Source organism: Anser brachyrhynchus (assembly GCF_964034855.1).
Source record: "Anser brachyrhynchus genome assembly, chromosome: Z".
Taxonomy (NCBI): domain Eukaryota; kingdom Metazoa; phylum Chordata; class Aves; order Anseriformes; family Anatidae; genus Anser; species Anser brachyrhynchus.
In genome coordinates, this window is record NC_137697.1 from 40,310,295 (window position 1) to 40,330,774 (window position 20,480).

The 20,480-nt window shown below is 37.5% G+C and overlaps 1 protein-coding gene and 1 long non-coding RNA gene across 6 annotated transcripts in view; one reads left to right on the plus strand and one right to left on the minus strand.

The window, feature by feature from the left end:
• The first annotated feature begins 671 nt into the window (after window positions 1-671).
• Window positions 672-12,467, plus strand: LOC308185439. Of its 2 annotated transcripts, none has more exons than XR_013943368.1 (3): window positions 672-784; window positions 1,418-2,246; window positions 3,362-12,467. It is a non-coding gene; the product is annotated as an uncharacterized lncRNA (long non-coding RNA). The 2 variants fall into 2 exon arrangements; XR_013943369.1 differs by lacking the exon at window positions 672-784 and adding an exon at window positions 1,244-1,303.
• LOC308185437 (protein FAM240B-like) overlaps window positions 12,248-20,480 on the minus strand; it is a 37,245-nt gene continuing 29,012 nt past the window's right edge. For all 4 annotated transcript variants that reach the window (XM_080573548.1, XM_080573546.1, XM_080573549.1 and 1 more), the window contains 2 exons: window positions 16,337-16,485; window positions 12,248-13,765 (listed from right to left, as the gene is read on the minus strand). In XM_080573548.1, the coding sequence (XP_080429674.1) occupies window positions 13,633-13,765; window positions 16,337-16,482 (279 nt within the window). In that variant the 5' untranslated portion in view covers window positions 16,483-16,485 and the 3' untranslated portion in view covers window positions 12,248-13,632. The remainder of the gene's footprint in view (window positions 13,766-16,336; window positions 16,486-20,480) is intronic.

Consider the following 20,480-nt stretch of genomic DNA (forward strand, 5'->3'; position numbering starts at 1 on the left):
GTCATTTTTTTTCAATGATGGAGGGATTCTTCTGGCTCGCAAAAGAGCTGGTGCCAGTAAGAGAAAAAGGGAAAGAGTAAAGGAGAAAGAAAAAACAAATTATGCAAGGACAAAATAAAGAACTATAAGGCTGTTCCTACCTAAAGCCGTAGTAAGCGATCTTAAGTAGCTCAGTGTGCTTGCTCCTAAAGGTGAACTGACTTCAATTCCATTATTCTTTGGCTGATGAATGAAGCTGGGGTGAAATCCTGGCAGCACTGAACTCAGCGGCAGAACTCCACTAAGTTGAAAGCATTTATCCTCCATGGCATTTATCCTCCATCCATCTGTAGCCATTGCCTATGCTATGAAGAACAGCAAAATGATAAAAAATATTACAACTTACTCTGAATCCTATTTAAATCTAGTTTAGCCAGAAGGAAAAAAAAAAAGTGCATGTGCATCACTACATGAAGCCATTTTGGTGATTCAATGAGGGCACTCTGCACGCTAAACAAAGGAAGGGCTTACAATTTAAAAGACTGGCCTCTCATTCCTGAAGGCTTTGATGCGCCAACTAGCGGCATTGTGACTGAGACCTTGTTATGCTGCTGGTATTACATGTGTCTCCCATGGAACTTTAGTTATTTTTTCAAGGTAGTCAATCTTGCATAATGAAACTTTGGTGAAGTGAAAAATAATTCCTTAACAATTTCTTAGTTATAGGGTGCTATTTTAGACTCTCACACCATCATTCTGGGTAACAGTTCATCCTTCCTTCTTTACAAAAGAAGCAAATATGAAGGTAAAATATGTTTCTGAGTTAACATACAGAATATTATCAAACTGCTCAGTACAGTTCCTAAGGGATGATTTAGCATGGTTAATGGAGGTGGCAATCAAAATTCCTGAAAGGTGATATATATATATACTTTTTTTTTTTCCCTAAATTTGCTGAAATCCAGCAAATCCAAAGCAGAAGTAATACTAGTTAACCAGTTTTGCAATTGTGTAGATTTATTTTATTTATTTATTCATTTATTTATTTATTTATTTATTTATTTTCCCCAATAAAAGGTATGGGATTTGCCTTTGCTACTTGAAGCACAGAGAGCTTTGCTCTACCTTAAATGTATTATTTTTATTTTTGATGGGATGAGTGAGCATCAATATGTGAAATCAATATATAACATGCATTTCCCCTTTGTGAAGAACTGTTTATAGGCACATAATAATTAACTTTTTTTAACATCAACCTCATTTTAGAAAGTCTACCCTTTTGACAGCTGCTCAGATTGCTCCTTTGCCATGCCCTTCAAATCAGGTTTGGTCATAACACCTCACTGTCTTTTTGTGTTGTCTATATTTGTGTTTAGCAATCTGTCACACCAAGTTAAACAACACTACAGCTGGACTATGCAATATACTTTATTTTTAGGTTTCTGGAAAAGCTTTGCGTTGTGTGTGAGAGCTATGGAGGAAAGACATCATTATGGAGGAATCCTAATTGTAAATTGAACCACATAATTTTCTCCATCCCCAAATTAGCAGTGTAAGGTAAGAGAGATTGGATTTCAAAAGCTGTGGCACTCATCCCTCTGTTCCAGTTTAGCTGTCCTTGATTCATCTGGAGAGAAAACAAGCGTGTTAAAAGGCAGCATAAAGCAGACAGCTTCCATGTACAAATAAGCATCACTCAGCCTTATGAATGTTTGAAAAGCCCAGCTGTTTATCATGTTACCCCCATGCTCATTGCCTGGTTTCAGATATCAAAGCAATGTGATCATACTCATTAGGCAGAGGGGTGAATTTCTCATTGTGCCTTCCTGGTGAAGTGTTCAACAATTTAGCTCGTTTTCCTAATTTGTTCACCTCTGTTGCTCATCTATACTGCTTTCTTAACATGAGTAAGATTTGACTCCTTTGCTATTCACTTGTTTTAATAAATCTGAAAAGTTGATTGAACTACACAGACTAACTCTGTCTTTTCCTTGGTGCTGACCAAATGCTTTGTATTTGATGGTTCTCTGTGATATCTGCTGATGGGGTTCTAGGACTCTGACAGACGAGCTGTGGCTGATTTAGCTGCAAGAGTTTGGGATGTTACCACCCCCACCAACTCTTTTCTCCTTATCATCTGCAGGTTACTTCTTTTTCTAGCCAAGATGGCAGATAGGAAATTGTGTCTGCATTTTGGCCGTCCCAGGGCAAGGACTCAAGTTTTGGACCTTCACTATTGGCTTCAGCTAGTTCACCAAATTGTGCTTGTGAGCTCGGATGGGCTGGGGACCTGGGAGACAGACAATTGGGACCAGCAGTTGGGTGTGGTAATAGTAAATCTGCCCAAACATCCCTGTGGGAGCCCTAAGAAACACCAGAAATTGGACCTTTTGTCTTGAGCTGCACCAATAGATCAGTTTTCAAGACACAAAGCAACAGAAGCTGCAGAGGAAAAAAAATAATTCACTGCTAGTTTTCTCTCTTTCTCTCTTTCTTTCTCTCTTTCTCACTTTCTCACTTTCTCTCTTTCTCTCTCCCTCCCTCTCTCTCTCATTACTTGTTTTTCTCAGTATTTTATTTTCATCAAATTTATATATATTTTACAACAGTCTATGTTTATATAAATTTAATTTTTAACATAAATAATATCTTCCATTTGCCTGTTTTGAGGATCTAATATATATATATATATTTTCTACATTTTTTTCCCTACAGATTGTTTTAAATTCAAAACTCTCACAAATACAATCTCGTGAAATTTTATGGATTCTTTAGGACTCTCTCAAAAAAGAAATACCTTATATGCTCTTGGAAGTCTGCATTATAATATAAAAAAACTTTCTTCAGGCTGTAGGTAAAATAATGTCAGCACATTACCTGGGAGAACATTACTTGGGAGAAGAGATACATTTAGAATTGCTAATTAAAGCATGAATTGTTACCTAAGAATATTAGCCTGTCTCTAGCTAACAAGGCAAGAGCCCCCTGAGTTTTGGGAAATGAAATGTATTGTGTTAAATTTTTTTACCCCTTTGAGAATTAATAAGCTGCATGTTTTAATGATGTTTCCTCTCTTTGGAGACAAAGAAATGTTAACTGTTGTCAGTACCCTCCCTCCCATTTTCTCTTTTAGCTCTATCTGAATAACTTCCTGCTTTTACTTATTCCCTTGATGTAAATTTTATTGAAATCTCAATTCCTTGCAAATTGGATCTCAAACTATCTTTGGAATTTTATCTAGAGGAGACATAAAGCTGCTGAAAATGACTCTTTCTCTTTGCGTACTCTCACAGTACTAACTCCATAGACAGTGAATTATTATTTTACTCATTTCTGTGACACCTTTGCTCTGCTAGCTGACTAAGATGTTTATGTCTTGCAGTGTGACTTGAAGGTCATTAGCATGGGACCCTGAGAAACTACCAGTGAAGAGGAGATTCAAACTCTCTCTCAACCATTCCTGCTGTTTGATGAAGAAGGCATACCTGATTGATTGAGATTCATTATGAACTTGCTGGATTTCTCCACTCACAGAATCAGGTGCAACTTGAATCCCCCATGAGCAAGGGCTTCCCAGTCAACCTTCAAAGACTTGTCAGAACTACAGCAGGAAAAGGTTAGCCAAAAGATGACTGATCATCCACAGATCATATGAATCAGAGAAAGTCCTCATCTTGGGAAAAGCACCAGGCTGTAAGTTCACAATTACCCCTATTTAAACTAGAAGCAGGAAGCTATATTCTGTAATGATTCAACCTGCCAGGGGAGCTTCCAGAATATCTGGACATACCTGATGCAATACTCAAGGCTAAAGAGAGCAAAGGTGTGGGTGAACCTTCTAGATATAGCCCTAGATGTCGAAAACTGTTAAGTCCAAATGATTTGGGGGCACATACATTTATTACATATGCAATGTGTTAGAGTGGTGTGGGTGCAGCATATTTAATGTCCACAGTAATGTATGTCATTAGGCAATCTGAATGTGAAGACACGCAGTGTAACTCCTCCCCACTGCAGCTCCACTCCCAATTTCACTTACATGACATTTCATTTTCCCCTTTCCAGTGCTTGTCAGACCCCTTTGTGAGGCTGGTGTAGGGTGGGAGAGGCAGGGCTGGGCACAAGCAGCGCAAGAGGCAGAATTGGCCCTTCTAGCAGCAATGAATTGTCACATTGGCTCAATTGTTCTGTATAACTTTGCCCTGAAAGTGAGCTCAGGAGGATGGAACCAGTGAAAGCCTCTCTCTGATAAAAGTAGTCCCACAGAGCACTTTGCTTCTGGGCCAGGGTAAAAATAGCCTTTTGCCATAGTTTGTTTGCAGTGCAATATTTCATCTATTTTAACTTACAATCAGCGCTGACAGCTCTTAAGATTGTATCTCAGATAGCAGGATGTTTGGACCTCTTTTAATAAAAGACTCTATAGCTCAAGAGACTGAAGACAGATTTAAAGTAATGTTTTAAGGCTGTTTGGGGACTTAAGATGCAATATGTGATTGAAACCTGCAGAGCTGTAGGAAAAGGCCCAACAGCTTGAAACTGCAGAACAGTAGGAACTCATTTTTAATGATCTCTTGATGTTTTTGAAAGTATTGTGAATTTCCGGAAGGTTATTCCATGAGATTTGAATGCCAAGGACTGACTGTACTGCATAATGGCTGTGGGTGTTTTTCTGTGCTGTTCAGGTTAAAAATTAGCATGAGTTTAATGAGGACTCTGCAGAAAATTCTGAGAAATCTTAATGTGGCAAAAAAGCCACCTGAGAGAGCAGACTTCAAAGAATGCGTTCAAATTTTTCATTAGAACAGTCTTTTGTTTGCCTAGCAGAATATAAAAAAAGTGGTTTAAAAGCTTTTTTGTTGTTGTTGTTTGTTTGTTTGTTTGATTGATTTTCTATCTGGCTCTGTTAGTCTGCTTAGCACTGTACCCTGGCACCGTTGCCATCTTTTCATTTCTCACTTTCCCTTCCTCTCTTGCTTATATATAACTCTTCTTGTCACAGAGATGCATGGGAAAACCAAACAGAAACTTCACCTAGAGAGCTCTGTATAGGGTTTGTGCTGTGACTACCCTGCTGCTGCAGCTGGTTGCACTGGGAACTACATGAGAGCAGCCAGCAGTTTTCAAACACTTTCTATCACATGCAGTTTCAAGGTCAGTGTATATCTAGATATAGATAAATATAAAAAATCAGGGTATGTCTAGATTCTTATCCTCAGAGAATGCTCTCACATTGTCTCTCATAATCCCAGCAGGCTGTTGCTAATGTCTGAAAGGCAGCTTTAAGTAGCTGGGGAAGGCCGTGAAAAGTGGGGTTGAAGAAGAGCTTCTGGTCGCTTTGGCTCTTATCCCTGTTGGTGTGATGGCAGTTGAGAAGGAAGCTGCCCTAGGTGGCCATCCTGCCTGCATGACTTTCTTGCACAGATCTGCATGTCTCTTTGTCTCTTGGAGAATATAGAAGAAACCATCTGCTCAGTAACACAGGCAGAGGTTTGTGAAACACATTGTGGAGGAAAAAGCAAAACTTGGTCCCCAGCTGGGAGACCAGAGGCTCAGTTTACCAATACCATCATGGGGACTTAGATGTTCCTTCTTGGGCACTGCTCGTCTGGTAGAAACCAAAGCTAAGCAAAGCAAAGCAAAGCTAAGCAAAGCAAAGCAACCAACAACAAAACCAACCAACCAAGCAAACACAACAAAACAAACAAACAAGAACAACAACAAAACAATGACACACACACAAACCAAACAAAAGCAACAGGAGCAACAACAAAAATCTTTTGTTCTGCAAGCAGCTTAATTTTGTGCTGACAGCTTCCAAGAACCTGTGTGCCTGAGGCTGCTAGTGAGATGTGTTGGGTCAGTGTTTTACATCCCAAGCATGGTTTTCCACTCTGATGTATTCCTCTTATGGCTGGCAAACAGCCAGGTGAAATTGTGCAGAACACCAAATATTAAGCCACCAGGAGACAGAGCAGTGTGTCTATGCTGCATCCAGATTGGAGATGGGGAATTATGAACAGATATTCCTAAACCTGAGGGAGGAATTGGTGAAGCATGTAGGCTATAGTGTCTGGATGTACTGTTTGGAACAGAAAACAACATATATTTTTAACTGAAGTTCCAATTCTCCTTGTGTAAGGCTTTCATTCCGTCTGTTATAACTAATTAAATGTACCAAGCTTTGTAATGTTGCTAAGGATGTTGCTAGAAAAAATGTATTTCACACAGGTAAAATCCACATACATGTGTTTATCTCAGATTACCTTTTCATTGACATATTAACCTGGAGTAATTTGAAGCATAACTGATTGCTTTTATTTCTACTTGTTTTCAATAGTTAAGAATTAATTTTCTGAGACAGGGTTTTCAAGTACTAGTTTCTTGTTATGAAGCATGAATGTGCAAGTCAGGAATTGCTGTGATGCTTAGGGATACAGTTTTCAGATCAGGAATACATAGTAATTACATGCCAGATCAGAGCAAAGCTCAAAAAGCCTGTCACAATGATGAGAATTCACGCTAGTAGGCCATATTTTCCCCAATTCATATTTTGTTCTTTTCTTTTGACGACTTAAATAAAGCTTCTCTGTTCAAAAATTCTGCAGCCTAGCTGTGAATTCTTGTTTCCTACGTGTCGACAGGAATAGCAGACTTCACTAATGTGCGTCGAAGACTGGCAGCCAGGAGAATTTGCACTTGAATGGGAGCCCTTACAAGTGCGTGCCAGAAATTCCAGGTAAGAGAGTACCTGAAATAGAAAGTGGCACTAATGGAACGAGGCAGTGTACATGCTCAAATTTGCTGGCTTTTGTTGAAAACAATAGTTCAAATCTAGCAGGATTTGGGCTATTCAGTTCTATACTTTTCAAAATTTGCTTCATGGGGGAGATGGTAGTCTCATCACCATGGCTTTATGACACCCCCCACAACCACCACCCACCCTTCCATCCCCCCCGTGATTCTAGGGCATGCAACAGCAGGACCCAAGTTAAACTATAAATACAACAGTTAATGTAGGTGAAGGTATACTTATTTTCTGCATCTTTAATCTTTGTAGAGATATGTTAACTGAGTGCTCTCAAAATCCCTGGAATAAAGCTATAAGATACACCCTTGCCTACATTGAAATCTTCTTCAGAGGTGCCTTGGAATAAAAAATATTTTGATTTTGAGATACAGAGGACATCCTTTACTGCATCCACCAACTAGAGCAATAAAACATCCCGTGAGACACTTGTATTTTGTCAGAACACAGCGAAGTGTCACATATTAATTACTTTCATGTGTTGCTCCTAATTATCTATAATAGCCAAAGGTAACCAAACCGAAATAAGCAAAGCACATACAGAAACTCCTTTGACCAGAAACATGTTACAGAATTGCGATACGGCTCCAGAGGGGTTTATTAGGGGTTGGAAGTACTGAAATTTGCCTGTGGTTTAGGCATAAAACTTTTCAAACATGGCTGCACTCTGTTAGTTTGTTGACAGACTCATTCCACATAATTGTCAGCCCTCATACATATTATAGAGGGGTCATTAGTTCTGGGAAAATGCAGTATTTGTCATCACTGCAGCAGAAATGTGTACATATCATAAATGGAGCCTGAAGGGATTTAGTTCCAGGTTATTAAGTGTTCATTTGAGATGGTGGATAATAACTGCTGTTTCTGATATTTTAGATTAGTCTGCCCTTACTGCTTGCAGGGCTTATTTTCAGTGGCTGTTAGTCTTGTTATTATGGATACATATTTAATGATTAAGGCAGTATCAACAAAATCAGTAAACTTGTGCACTGTCCAAAAGCTGCAAAGTATCAATTCATTAGTTAGCACTTTATCATTAACTAAGCCCTAACAAGAACTCTGTTGCAAAAATACCCAGTAATTAATGAGAAAGCATTGTTATTTGGAGCTTTTTACACGTAAAAACGGACAACTGTGTTGGTTTGTTTTCACTTATTAAAATACATACAAAGGCATCAATACAAATCTTACAGAATGCATTTCTGTAAGAGAAATTGCGGTGGAATAAACATCACCACGAAAACACTAAAGTTAAGACATCAGGGTAAATATAGTTGTTGTTTTTTTTATTTTTTATTTTATTTTATTTTCTGTAACACATCTGTTGGTCACGCCAGTAATTTTGTATTTTCCCTGCCTAATTATACTTATAGCCTGTATTGCAGTTTCATACTCTTAACAATAGTAATGCAATTGTTAACCAGAATAACACATTAGAGGGAGAAAAATAACATTAATGTTATCAAGAACTCTTGGAAAAAAATAGCTTTCTGCTGCTTATTTCCAAATAAACAAGTGCAGACAGAGTTTCTGTATGTTGCAGATATGTTTACTTTGTGTTAGGTATTAAATCTACTAGAATTAAAACATTTTCATTATTAAGTTTGTTTGTTTGTTTTTGTTTGTTTGTTTGTTTGTTTTGACTGATCTCCACAGTTGAACTGTGAACATATATTGGGAAGCTGAAATAATTCTGGTCACATGGCACCAATATTCATGTTGGATATGAAATACAAAAGTAGTGGGAATGAAACAAAAATCTTTACAGAATTAGTCAATTTGTGTAGCTAGCTAAACTGAATATTATCTTTCAGATTTCCTATTTTATCTTTTTTGCCTCATTGTCATTATTGTCAGATGGTTATTTTATTACTACAGTTTGAAATTATAATTCTCCCTGCTGCTGCTACTGCCGTTTACTGTGGAAAAAATAGTGACCCTGACTGTGAACCTCTGAGGTCACACCACTGCGAGTAGACTCATTGAAGCTGACAACTGGCGCTGAGTACCCGGTAAAGACTGGGCCAGTAGCCTCTCACGTTTCAGTAGTCACTAGCAGGAAATTGTTAATTCATTTAAGCAATGACATTTGAGACAAGTACCTTTAATTACAGAGGCAGTACATAGCAACCTATTGTTACGTTTGGATTCCCTGGTAATATAACCCTTCTCAGGCTATTTCTCAGACTGTCATTTTTGGGGCTGCAATTTTCCCTTATTTCTGTCCACCTTAGCATGAACTACGTTTGAAACTCTGGTCACTAAATAATAATGAAAAGATTTGTCTGAGAACAGGCAGATAAATATACACAGCTAAAATAGATGGGCAATATGAAAAATAAGTAGATTTGTGCATTGTCAGTCCTGACTACTGAATGTTTGTGTGCAGTTTTGTCTCAAACGTGTAACACCATGGATAACTCCTTTCTTTCTCTGTAAGAAATAAATAGCATAGTAATGCTTAATTCATGAAGAGAATTGTCCTCAGGAAGTAAAGGATTTTCTAGAACTACTCTTTGTTTCATTCTCATTTATCTACAGATGCCCTTTTCAATCCAGAAGTATTTTAATGCACAAGTTTTATGTGATTTACTATTCTTTATTCACACTGTGTCAGTGAAGCCCCAGTCAAGTACTATTTAATAGGCACGGTAGAGAACAGCATCCCTCAGGACACAGCTAGTTTGTAATTAGGAAGCACATTTGGGCTAGGAAATTGGTAATTATCCTCATATTCCTATTCCACATTTAACTGTAGAACTGAGCCACACATAGCAGCTTTATGGTTCAGATGCCGGATCTATGATAAGTTTTATAACAGTGTGGGTTAACTCTCTGTTCCAACACCCAGCTAAGCTGTGTATAGTTGAGCATGCTAGCACATCTGCATGGTTGTATAATTAAATGATCACTCCTGAGCAAAGTCATTGCATCTGTTAAGGTCCACCTATGGATCTGCACACAACATATAAGTGTACTTTGATTCCATCTCTGTTGTTTTGGCTGGGTAGACATTTATATAAGAGCAAGCAGATCAGTAGATCATAGTGACTGCTGCTGAGGTTCTTTTATTAGATTAAGCATGGTTTAGGGTTTTTACATCACACTCTATCTAGTCTGATTCATCAGACCATATATATAGCCACTGCACGGGTGCCTCAAAACTGAAGAAATAGTGCTTGACTGAGTTCCACAGAGGTTAGGGTCCTTTGGTGTGCACTTGGAACATAGCTTCTGGCCTGGTTTAGCTTCCTCTGAAAGAAACCTGGTCCACATGCCTTAAATCTGCTCTGTGACACAAATGAGCATGTGATAAGTACAGAAAATCAGGGGGTCTGCTTAAGAAGGGCTCTGAATTAAAGCGCTAATTTAAATGTAGCAGCTGACAGGGGTTGAAGTGTTGTTTCTTTAGCACATCCTGTCTGTAACTGATTATGTGAGTGCTTCTGTGTAGTGTCCAAACAAAGACAGGCTGTAGCTGAATGTGGTTTAAATTCACCTTTTTGACCGACTGGATTCGAGCAAGTCACAGCTCAGAGGCGATTTAAGAAAGCAATACTTGCTGTCTCTCATGTATTAGTCACTGGTTCCTGGATCAGACACGGTGCTTAATAGGAACCATGTGAATGAGTGTAGTGTGTGCTCACATTATCTGCCATGCACATAAATCTGAGCATTCTACCCGGTGTTCCGCAGCTGACATCAGTATGCCAGCTTCGGGGCATTGCTTCATAGACATGATCCACACCTATTGCATCATCAGTCATACTGTTTAAGTCCCATGACCAAAAACATTAGCCTCTGACCTATACAATTTTAGTTATTTTTTACTGGCTTAGGCAACTGCTGGACTAGATTATAAACAGATGTAAGAGGCAGCAATGCTTTGCGAGAGGAGGCTGAGGGTGATACACACTATGCAGACTAACTGATACTCAGTTCCAATTCTGTTTCCACTGAGCAAATTAATAAACTCTAAGGAAAAAATATTTGGATAATTGTTTTTTATTCTCAAATAGCTAGTCCAGTTTTCTTAATGTAGCTAATATAATCTAAATTTTCATTTGTGTCTCCATTTCTTTATTTTTTTTTATTATTTTTTTTTTCCATTGGTAAAAGGAGGAGCTAGGGACAAGGGAGGAAAAACACATTCAGCTAAAGGGACCTACTTTCTCAAAAGCATATGCTCACTGGATATCCTGGATATCAAAGAGAGCTAGTATGTGAATGTGACAGATGTTTTGTTTAATGTAATGATTCAAGCTGAATTCACTGTGTTGTTTCCTTGCTTTTTTAAAAAAATATATAGGTTTTGTATTTTCAGGCGTGTCTGAGACACCTAAATTCAGGCGTGAATTTTCTCAGTTTAGTAACTAAAACAAAAGGACAAAACACCTTCACCTTACTGTCCGCCTTCAGATTTGCAATTAGCAAGCAACATATTGCCTACATCTGGCTGATAGACTTCATTATTTCCAGTACTTGATTATTTTATCAGTCTGGTTGTACATGCAGTACCAGTGAAAATGGATGAACACCACTTGTTTCTGGGAAGGAAAAGCATCTGACATTCAATACCATGGAGAGTCCAGGGCACTGCTGTTATGTAAAATACATGTGAGAATAAGTAAGCATGATTAATGCATACACATTTGAACGATTCACAGACAGTTAGTTTTGACTGAGAGTGGGAGGATTTTAGTCTTCCACACTTGTTATGTATACACTGTGCCCCTGCAGTGGATTTATCTGAAGTCCATTCACAACAGAAAATGTTGCATGTGCTTGTTGAGACAAACAATGCCTGTGACACTCAGTATGATGATAATATCAGTATGATGCCACTTGCTTGCAGTGGAAGTGATTTCACACATCCTTCAACCCCCTCAGAGCTGTGGATGGAACAGCTCTTGCTCAAGGAGCCAGCATGGTTCTTGGGTATCCACTGGGGAGCACTGAAAATTACTTCCTGGGGACTGCATCTGCTTGTGTGGTCTTTTTCCTGTACCTTGGATAAAATCAGTGATCATTTCATAAACACTGTGATATGCTACCATGAAAGTGTTTCTAACAATTAAAAATGTTGATTTTAAATGTAAAAGAAGAACAAATGCTTATGGGCCTTCTTTGCTTGGACTTCCTCCTCTTGTCACCCTGGCATAAAGTGGGAGTAAGCTGCACTGCTACAGGTGGCATCACAAGGCCATGAAACAGTTGTTAGGGGCTGGGGGGAGCAGTTCTAGTCCTTCTTCATTTCAATAGGCCCTGTCTATGTCCTTTAGCTACTGCTGCAGAACAGCAATGTATTGAGTTTTTGATATATGTGGCAGCAGGTTCAGGTCCTGTTTGATCTTCTTCACCAGAGATAATGCTTACTTTGTGTCACAGTAAAAGAAATTTTTATAGAATTTGTCAGAAATAAATGAACACAGAAGAAGGAGATGAGCCCACAAAGCCAAAAGCAGCTACACAGACTTTATTATTGTCCAGCATTTATTGTTTCTTTTAGAGCTAGGTTTTATGAAAAAAAAAAAAAAATCTGATTCTGCATTCCCTTCAGCTTCCAATAGACAAAAAAGAAGAAGAAAAAAAAACTTTGCAGAAGCTTTTAATTGTTTTTATCCTTTATCAAATAGCATTTTTTTTTTTGTGATAAAGTACTCTTTTTTCTATGGGAGAATATCACTATGTAAAAGTGGGAACAAACCGTAAAATTGTGTGCTTTAATGAAATATTGTCTTAAAGGGATAAAAATAGCATTTCCATGAATTCGAAAAGGTTTAATTTTTGCTTTGTTTTGGAATTTATCAAATGTATTCATACCTACTTGTTCATTGTATACAATGATGAAAGGTAAAATTTCACCTAGATCAATATTGTTATAGAAAAATAGTTTAGACTTATAACTGGTCTCTTGAGCATCAAAGAAATAAAGAGTTAACAAGTAAATGTTTTCATACAAGGGATGTTGTGGTATTTACATACATAGACTCACAATTAAACAGAGCACACTGTTATTACCCTATGTTTAGTTAGTCCTTCCTGTATTTCACCTGACCTAGAAGGAGAAACAATACAGCAAGTGTTTAGATTAGTGCAAACCAGGTATGGCAAGCAACACCTTGCAGAGCATTCCTGTGCTGTTATGATGAACTGCCCTCTGTTTCAAACTCTCTTACCTACCCACTTACTCAGACATCTCTCAAACTAGTTCATGATAATGTCGGTAGTCTTTTTCATATCTATGCACCAAAGCAAAAATCTTTACCTCTTTTCAACTAGTGATTCAGATCTGGAAACTCTCCTATACATTGATCACAAAACCCTCATTCCTTCTTTTTCCTGATTCCATTAAAAAAAAATGTATTTCCTCTTTTGTCCAGCTGATCAGACTAATCCTCAACCTGGCTCAAGACAGGCAAGGCAGATGACACCTGCATTAAGCCAGAGTCTGAGAGCTCTGTAAACGGAAATGTACAACTTTACTTGCAGCAATCTGAATGTATTATACCTATTAAACAAGCGATACGCTTTCTGAGAAATATGTTTTTTGTCATTTGAAAATGCAGTTACATAATAAAGTCGTCCTACTTTGGAGTAATAATATATCATGTGAACATATAGATGCCTGCTTCTCATCCCTCCCTCCATAGTCTTCAAGAGATTATGTACTGTGGCCTTATTCTTGCACTGAATTTATGTAGGACTTTACTAGCAGCTCTAATAACTGGTCTGGAAAAGTGCCAGAGTCTGAGCTCTTGCTTGTTCAGCAATGTAACTGGTTAATAGGGGCATGCAGAAGGTCAGAGTCAAGCCCAGGGCTTTTTTGTATTTTCACAGTAACCTTAAGCAACAGTTTTATCTGGTGAGGGAAGAGCCTCAATAGACAGCAACGTCATCTGCTCTTTCTGCTTTTTCATGTGCGCCTGGACCTGCTTTGCTCGGCCTTCCAGCCTCTCAGTCCACTCATGGCGAAGCCTGCAAAGAGAGGACAAGTGCTTAGCAAGCACCAAGCCAAATCTTTCAAATACATCCAAAGCTTTTCAGCAGGGTCGAATCTTTCCCCTCTTTCATCACCACAGCACTTGTCCTGTATTTATTTACCATCTACACATCTCTCCAGTTTACCAGATTGGGAATGCAGGGAAGAAAGAGATAGCACTGATGGTATCAGTGGGTGACATTGCTGGATTCCTAATGAGTCAAACAACTGCTGAAACACTGTCAGTGTGAAGGGCTGTGTTATTTCCTCTGGGGTATTCTCAAAGCTACGCTGTCTTTCTGATAAGGTCATTTAATGTAGAAATTAAAAATTACAATTAATGTCCTCACTGCAAATTTACTGTATAATGCTCTGGAGAAGAGCAAGCAGGAAATTAAATGTCTATTTGGCTTTACTTTGAAACAAAAACAACCACAACAACAAAAAAATAAAATAAAAAAGGGGAAGATATAGACATTTGGAATCCAAAATCTCTGCAGACCTTGTATGTGTTTAATGAAAGGAATTGATGTCACATGCAAGAGGAGCCACATAGCTTCAAGGCACAATTTTAGTACAGAGAGAAGAGAAGATCACTAGGGACTACTACAAGATATGGTTGGTAGGGTCATTTTCCAAGGAAACAGCATTATGAAGCACCTGACCCAGCAATGCTATAGGATTAGATGTCACATGGTAATGCAAAATGCATCATGGAATATTTTTTTTTTTTGTTATATATATATATTTATATTTATATATTACATTTAATGTTTTAAAAAGAACAGCAGCTAACGATTTCATCTGAGAATAACTTAGAATTAGCTGTTTCACATGGATGCTTGTGTTTGTTTGGCTCCTGAGTTTGACTGCAGATTGTATTTTAAACTTCTCCCATTTGGTCTGCCCTGTCTTGACTTCACTATTTTCTCATTAGTATAGTTAAGCCTCAAAAAGCAGTGCAATTAGTCAGTAAATATTTGCCATTCAAAACACTGCTGTTTCTTGTTAACTACCAACCTAGGTGTCACAGAGGGACCACCTGCCTATATTTAGAGCTGTTTAATTCTCCCAGGTGCCACTTATATGGGATAGTGAACCTGTACATTTTGTAATGACAGCGTCTATTACCTACTGAATGTACCTTTTTTCAAAATTAGAGAACACTTGTGAACTATTTGGGCTTGTGACCTTGAAGGAACTTGCTTGTGTCTATTAAGTACTTGAAGTAATTAAGACCTATTCAAAGCTCTTTTGCAGATTTTTTTTTTTCATTCAGACAAGATCATGTAAAAAACTTCAACATTTATAATTTTGTGGAATTAAGAATATTATTGACACAACCATAACTGGAATTTCTTTGTGATGTCTCCTTGTGGCAGTGGGGGTTTTTGCTTGTTTTTGATTTTGAAGCCATAATGACAAAGATTTTCAGTGCAGCAGAACATTTTCCTGGCTTTTATCTCCAACAGCTTTGTTATCTGGGTTTGGGAATATTACTGACTAGCTAGAGCAGCATACTGAGAACAGGGCTGTCCACATCCGATGATAATGGTGTACCCGGATATTGATTTCCTCATCTTTAAGATGATGACAACAGCTTCCTCCTTAGGTGCCAGGGTCACAGTATCTGGATTTCTTTAAAAGATTCAGTCCTTTTCAAGTACGTATCAGTTTGCTGAAATCAAGTTAATTTATATGAATGTGCCAGTTTTGAGGAAACTTACCCAGGAAAGCCTTTGCCAATTTCAGGATAAAATCCCGTAAGAAAAACACAAGAGGGATGTGCATTTCTTATTCTGCTGCACTGTCCATTAGTTAGGGGATTCACTTGGTGTTTTGGGGGCCCTAATTCAAACTTCTGAGGTGCAAAAGGTTGAGCAAGTATTTGAGGCAATCTATTACACCTGAGTGGAGTATTTATACTACAGCCACAGCTCTTTCTAGGGGGTGGTTGTTGTTTTATACTGTTTTGGCAAAATAAAATTTAAAAACTTAATAGCCTTTTTTATTTTATTGTATTTATTTTTTTCTGTTGTAGAGCAGGAATGTTTATGAGATGTGTTTCATGGAATAGGTAAACCTTATTGTACCATTTCTAGCTTTGGGCTTATATGATGTAAAAGACTGTCAAATATGATAAAGGTGCTATGGATCTGTTTAAGCTACACATTAAATGGGTGGTTTAACTATTGCTTTAATATGATACAATTGTATTTATTTACTGAAGCTGTACCAGTTCCAGGTAAAAATCCTGATATGTTCTAGCTGTCACAGGCCATAGTGCCAAGGTGCTTTATTTTTATGTGTCTGTGCTCCAAGGCCTTTAAAGAATGTTCAAGAGGTTCAGGGGTGAGGGGTGTCTGAGTTTCCATGCAGAAGAGCCATGGAAATATGAGACAAGCAGCTGTGAGAGGAAAAGTGCCAAAGACCCAGAACACAATCCGTGCTATGAATAAAGCACTACAATAATGGGTTAGTTGTTTTTTTTTTTTTTTTTTTTTTTTTTTTAAAGCACGTGATGATATGACTGCTCTCTTGGCCAAAAATTTAAAAATACCTCTTACTTGTTCAGTGCACTTTTCCTTAACCTAAGCTCTTCACCTTCTCGTTGTCTGGTTTGCTCTTGGATGACTTTCTCCCAGAAGTTCTTCAGCCCTTCTGCATCATGACCACCCATCTTGTGGCGTCCAAAGTTGGTATGCTTGCTCATTATCTGAAAAACAATTTGGATGTCAAATCAGTTAGGAGCTGAACCTGAGGAAGACACTATTTTGATTAGCCCCTTGCAATTTCTTTCTCATGAAGGGCTTTTAAAATAAAGTATGTTGCCTAAAGAGTATAGGTAACCCATGCTTACTCTGCCTTATTGCAAACTTTCATGCATTGAACCAGTCCTTGGGTGATAGTTAAATGTCATACTTATATTTTTGGTACTGAGTAAAGACTACACATGGCAGTTTTCTGAAATATTGTGTAAAGCTTAGTATGTGAGAGAGTTTAAAAGGTTTTGCAAGAACTTGGGAAAAACACTTTCAAATCTAGTGAGTGAAGTTTAGATGAGCTGTTGTGAAGGGTTTTCTCTTTTTCTGTCTCCTGTAGTTTTAAAAGAGATCATAGATGGTTGTTATCCAAGGGAAATACTTTGCACTTAAATGATTCTTATTACTTTCTCAAATGATATCAAACACAAAATATGCCTGGGAATTATGAATCTGAAGTTGAAGCACACAAAGTGGAAAGCTCTAGGGACCTTGTTATGGGCTTGTTCTTTAATTTATCAAAATTTAAACTTAAATACTACTAAAAGTAGAGCTTGTTAAAATGTAGAGTTGAATTTCTCCAATAAATGAGAAAAAAGGCAGAAACGAGGAGACTTTTTTTTCCTTGCTAAACACGTAGTATTCAAAAGTGGATGGTTTTAAAATGTTCAAATGTCTTAGATGCTTGCTGATATGAACAAACCTGTTTTCAAATCTTAATGGCTCTTTGAAAAGTTAAGGTCTGTTGCATACTCCCAAAGGAAATTATCAGAAAAGTTGTATCATATGCTATATTTGTTGTCGGCCAAATATTGCTTTGGTAGGAAATTATATGAGGTACCAACAACTTCTTATTCTTCTACCCCAGTCATGAAGCACAATTTCACAGAATCACAGAATCAAAGAATCAAAGGCGTTGGAAGGCACCTCAAGAGATCATTGGGCCCAACCCCCTTGCCAAAGCATCACTCTCCTTATAGACTCTGATATGTACTTGACAATTTGCTCTGCAGATATTGCCATACCTTATGAGGTATACTTATGAAGTATTAAGAAGACTATGCTAGTGTAGGCCAATGAGAGTAAACCTTTGATTTGTCCCGTGTTGTAAACTGAAGATCAGAGAAAAAAAAGTGTCAGACACAACACAATGACAGCAGTATTTTGCAAGGTCTTCCTACCAAATACCGTATTTAAACTCCTGAAGTTCTAAAAGGGCACAAAGGTGAGTTCTTGGGGTCTTCCTAGACTAGATATTTAGATTTGTCTTAATAGCCACATTTTTTTTTTATTTAAGAAATATCAATAAAAACTAATAATTTCTACAAACTTGGTCCTAAGTCTAACCAGACTGAAAAACTTGCTTAACAAAAAGAAAAATCTCTGCAACTTCCAGTTGCAGCATATACGTATGTGTGTGTGTGTGTGTATATATATATATATATATTATTATTTTTTTCCCCCACAGATAACTCCGGTCACTTAAACACACCACAGTAAAATTGTAGTGTGGACTGATTAGTATGTGTAACATAATCTTCTAAGGGATGGAGTATCAGGTATGCCTGAATGGTTATGTTAGTTGTCACCAGAAGGTCAGCAAGAGAAGTAATATCACCAAACCAATCAGATATTTTCATCTAAGGCACACAGCAGTTTTCTTATGTTTCCTCTGCTGTGGACTGGGAATGATGTAGCACAGTGGGGTATAGCAGGAATTATTATATGGCTATGGTTACACCAGTTTTACTAGCACCAATTCCTAAAAGTATTTTGTATATCAGTGATGTGAGAATGCAGATAATATTTTAATGATCTTTTAGCTCAATCTGAGGCACTAGAATAACAGTATTATTTAAGGTTTGATCTTGCAGAATGTCATGGACACATTGGAACATGCCGTATCTGCACCCTAATTCTATAGGCTTCGAAAATGTTACAATAAATGCTCTGGTAATAAGTAGTTACAGTGAGTGATGGAATAAGATTATTTCATCATTCCTAGACCAGCAGGTCACTTGGGTCTTTGCACCATTTGAAGGATCTTCTATCAGTAGCAGCTGTCCACTTGACACTCCAGATAATTATACTGTTGCTGCAGAAGCCAAGTGCAAACTGCTGACAAACTGTCTGAGTAGGTTTGCCCTCCAAACCCTATTATACTTTGCCTTGTGTAAGACCTGCCACAACACATTAACCTTTCATTAGAAATTAAGATTTTATGATTATTAAGCTTCTAGTAGAATTTCTTCAAGAGGTACAAGGAGGGCCTCCAGTCTTTATCTTTACCTCTTTATTTGTTTTGGCTACCTTGGATCTTGGCGGCTTCACTCAGAAGCACAAGTTATGGTCAGGCAGGTACCCCAAAAAGGAGATACTTCTGCAAATGTTAGTCTGGTGTGTTTCTGGGAGATCTTGGAAGCCAAGGACATTTGACTTAATAATGGTTCCTAGGAATATCAGTAACAGTGAATATTTCACATGGTATCTATCACTGTGGTTCTGGCTAAGACAGATTCTTGATATAAGACTTTTGAAGATGATGCCATCTGGCATTATTAGCCTGCATCTCTCATACTGTGAAGTATGAAAACATCTTTTCTGTGAACCTCACGTTACAATATCTATGTATAGAAAGAGTAAAGGTCATGTACACTATGTAATACCTTCTTTTTTTTCTAATTGAATTATAATTAGGAACTTCCTTTCTGAGTAATCCTCCATTTGTTTTTTTTTGTATCAATCACTCTTTCTATTTTACTTCTCTATTTTTTATTGGTTCATTGAGTTTCTGTTTCCATTTAAATGTCCCAATAAAATAAATTGGAATTACACTGACATTTGTATTTAATACTGGCAAACTAGTTTGTTCTTATTTCCTTTACTCTGATAACTCAAGGTTCAGAAACTATCAGGACGGTTAGATTTTCTTTGTACGTCAAAAACACTCTTACACTCTCTTGCCTAACTGGAAAGTAAGCAAGGAAAATGGGTTCTCTCTCATCTCTATTTTAATTTCAGATAATGAATTATCGTCATGAAGAAACTAAAGGAAAGCTGAGGAAGCATTTTTCTAGTTACTAATGGCAGGGTGATTTAAAATGTTTTTCCACTGGTATGAAAGTAAAATAGGAAACAGCAACATTTCTGTGTTCATAATGAATCATTCAGAAGTCTTGGTGTGAGTGTCATTTATGGATTGAAAAATATACTTATGAAACTTTCTGTGATGTATTTCCTATGAAGGACTACTAGCATGTGCATAATGGTAATGCAGGGCAGAGTGTTACTAAACCTACTAAACTTAGTACAAGTAAGATGTGTATTGTGGGTTGTGGAGTCCAACCTACTGATTTGAAGTATAATTGACTGATTTTATTTATTTATTTATTTATTTATTTATTTAGTTTATTTATTTTTGTGAGCCAAACTGATAAAACAGCATCTAATTAAAAATAAAATTAGGTCTTGGCAAAAGGAGTTTATATGTTAGGCAGAACTCAACTGTCAGAAATATGTGTATGAGTGTATGAAATGGTTTGTTATACCATTGGTCCTTTACAGGAATTATTTTTTGTGTTGCCAAATTGTTAGTTAATAGAGAATGGCCATGCAGCAATTTGTAAGAGGGCTGTCACTTATGATACACAGATAGCATCTACATATAATGCATTGGTTTAAATTCTTTGACCTGCTGCCCCAGGACATGTTTAAAGGAGATTCAAAGAATGTGTGATTAGTACTTTTTCCTCAGCAGTTCTCTCGTGTGTAAGGGAAATTGAATTTTGCTCCTAGCTGGGAGGTAGCATATGCAGAGCTTTTATTCACTGCCACAAAATTAATACAGAAGCAGCCAGTGGTACAACCTTCTGTCTTTTAAACTGTTTTGCAGACATGTGCTTTGGAAAAGTACTAAATTAGTATATTTCCAAATTCTCTGATCTCAGTC